The sequence below is a fragment of a genome, unplaced genomic scaffold (assembly GCF_019419815.1).
Source record: "Pyrus x bretschneideri cultivar Hongxiangsu unplaced genomic scaffold, Pyrus_bretschneideri_v1 Contig120, whole genome shotgun sequence".
In the NCBI taxonomy this organism is placed as follows: Eukaryota; Viridiplantae; Streptophyta; class Magnoliopsida; order Rosales; family Rosaceae; genus Pyrus; species Pyrus x bretschneideri.
In genome coordinates this window covers 227,794-230,985 of record NW_025999414.1, presented here as the reverse complement: position 1 = coordinate 230,985, position 3,192 = coordinate 227,794, and the positions used below count along the sequence as shown (strand labels likewise).

Below are 3,192 nucleotides of genomic sequence, written 5' to 3'. Positions count from 1 at the left end.
CACTTGCCTCCATGGCTAAGTGGCTTAACCCCAACGATGCCGTGGACACCCTCCTGATGGAGTGACTTTGACATAATCAAAGATTAAGGACCTAACCACAAGACAACTGTGATGCCTCAGGTCAAAAGACTAATTTGCATTATCCCAACCATGAGTTCTCATGTGACATGAATATGAGAACTCTTCGTTGATCGTGTTCAATGAACTCATTCTCTATTGAGCACCTACGTACTTGTCTTGATGTCACACACACCAATGACTCGAGACTAGTCACTCTCCCTGAGAGAAGACATAGCACGTACTGATCTTAACGGACTGTCAATGCCCAATTGACAATCCTATGATCAGGAACGTTTAGGATGTGTCAACGAAAGAATGGTCTCATGAATCTAACTTCTTTAGATCGCATTCTTCCAATCACATATTCCTTGGACTTATCGTTTAAGCATATAACATTTATATGAGACGGCTCAAACAATAATCTTTGCCCTTTACATTTAAACTACATTAGTTTGAAATGTCCGTAAAGTATCATCATATGATTGGTTTTAGGGCACATTTCCAACAATATGTTAACTAAGGTAGCCCACTCGGCTCCATTGGTACCTTGGTAATGCTAACTTCAGCGTTTAAGACTGATTTGGACCAATTTGACCAAAAGTCAACCCTCGGTCAACGTGGTTAACAGTAAGGTCAACAACCCTACGTAATCCAATTCTGAAGATTTGTACCTCGGATTTTTTATCCATGAATTCCTAAGATTCTCAAATCATAAGCACAACAACATACTAAATTTTCATAATGATCGAATGGTTGGATCTTCCTCTACCCCAATGGCTAAGTGGCAAAACTTTACAAAATACAGCTCATACAACTGAATTACATTGAACGGATATGAAATATGGGTTCAGAGCATCGACATTAGGCTAGAAAGACAAAGTTGGGTAGCTCCCCTCAGTTTTGATTCATATAGCCGACTCCACTAAGTGGGATAAGGCTACTAAAAAATCACACAAACAATAACACAAATCTACTTTAAACCAATGTAAATTGTATTAATACTTTTGTGTATTTTCAGGTAATGGGGAGTGAGACAAAGATATTTATAGTTATGGAGTTCGTAACTGGAGGGGAGCTCTTTGACAAAATTGTTAGTGACAATTTTCTTCCGGTTGTGTTCTATAAATAGTGTATTGTCAATTTAGAAAAATAAATCACATAGTGGAATTAAACCTGCAGCCTAACATTCCCATCCTAAATTTTCTTCAATTACCAAGTTGCCTTGCTCACTCATTTGTGAACATGAATTTGATAAACCAATCAGTTTCGAGCTCTGGTGATTATTTGGGAGGGAGTTCATATTTCTCACTAAAACTTCTTTTGATATGAAGGTAAACAATGGAAGGATGAGAGAAGATGAAGCACGGAGATATTTCCAACAGCTTATTAACGCAGTTGATTACTGCCATAGCAGGGGTGTCTATCATAGAGATCTGAAGGTACTTATGCTTAGCAAACGTGCATATCAAAAAATACAAAATACGGTAAAATGTTAATTAATTTTCAATTTAATTGCTTTTCTTGTAGCCAGAAAATTTGCTATTGGATGCATGTGGGAACCTTAAAGTTTCTGATTTCGGATTGAGTGCACTATCCCAACAAGTCAGGGTATAAATGATATTAGGCCACTCCAGTTCACTTTCCTTCAGCGTTCATATGTAACTATCATTTGATCTTATTTATGTTAGTTTTGTTGTCCGGATGGTCGGTATAAAGATCTTAAGTAACTATTTACAGAAGCGGGTGTCAAATTTCTAGAAATTATTAAAATTGTTCGAACACTTTCTATGATTGGAGTCATATGGAATTTAGTCTCTGCCTCATTTTATCATTTACATCAACACTGTAATCTGTGATGCACATGTACATCTTGTTCTAGTTAGTTGGTGCATTTGGGAATGAGATGATGCATCTTAAATGTCCAACATTTATTTCTTACTGCGACACATTGGCAGGATGATGGGTTAATTCACACTACCTGTGGAACTCCAAATTATGTTGCTCCTGAGGTATGGATGTGTTTCATTCCAATCTTCTTGGACCTTATGTATATTTATCTTTCTACGCCGTAGGTTCTTAATCTTGCAAAAATGTACCCTTGTTAGTTTAGGTCCTCAACGGTGGAGGCTATGATGGGGCAACTGCGGACTTGTGGTCATGTGGAGTGATACTCTTTGTATTGCTTGCAGGTTACTTGCCTTTTGATGATTCGAATCTTATGATCCTGTAGAAAAAAGTGAGCATTTTACTGCTGTATTGCAACGACATATTGTTATTCATATCCGGTTTATTATCTTCTGTTTGCTATATATCCAGATAAGGTTTTAAAGGATGCTAGGCACTAGTCAGACAGCGTGCTGGGGGCTAGCACCTAAGCAGCTAGACGAACTACGCGTATTTAAGCAAATTTATTATATATCATATAAATAAGTACCCATTTATATTTAAAAAGATACATAATTGTATTGGAATAAATAAATTGCATTTTAAAATGACCTATAAATTATAACTTATTAAAACAAATTGAGAACATGGGGGAACAAGCATATAATCAGTGTTTATTCGAGTATTCAATAAGTCTCTTATATTTTATTGAAAAAAAATAAAATACAAAATAAAAGTTATCAATTTTCTATATAAATGAGAGTCCTGGCCTAGGTGGGTGCCTGGACAGGTTAGGTGGATGCCTAAGTAGGTCTAGGCACTCATTCTTAATTTTCAAATGCCTAGGGATTAATCGCTGAGGATGGGAGAGAGGGGGCGGGGGGTGAGTTGCCCAACGCCTGAACAAGGCGGGCATAGACAGCTTTAGGCAGGTTTTTTTGAACAGTATATATAGATCTCGGTAGCTGAGTTTACTTGTCCCCCATGGCACTCGTTTGGTGCCATGAAATTAATAGCTGGAATTTGGAGATCCTAACCCTATGACTGTAAGTAGTTTATGCGCATTCTGTCGATAAGCTCGTGGCCTTTCGCTAATTGTTATATCTAATAATATAGCTCAACTTTTCATAACTTCCACATGGTGGTGAATCATATTCATTCTTAAAACATAATGTTAGATGGAATATAAAAAATGAGATGCGGGAGAAGGTCAAAACTAGAATAATAGTGTTGCATATATCATGTCTA

General features: G+C 37.0%; 1 protein-coding gene across 1 annotated transcript; it reads left to right on the top strand.

Moving 5' to 3' along the window:
* Positions 1 to 1,081: 1,081 nt before the first annotated feature.
* Positions 1,082 to 2,290, top strand: LOC125474613 (CBL-interacting serine/threonine-protein kinase 3-like). The gene is made up of 5 exons (XM_048578490.1): positions 1,082 to 1,171; positions 1,392 to 1,499; positions 1,588 to 1,668; positions 2,016 to 2,069; positions 2,171 to 2,290. Exons 1-5 carry the CDS (start codon positions 1,082 to 1,084, stop codon positions 2,288 to 2,290), a joined length of 453 nt encoding a protein of 150 aa, XP_048434447.1.
* Positions 2,291 to 3,192: the final 902 nt, after the last annotated feature.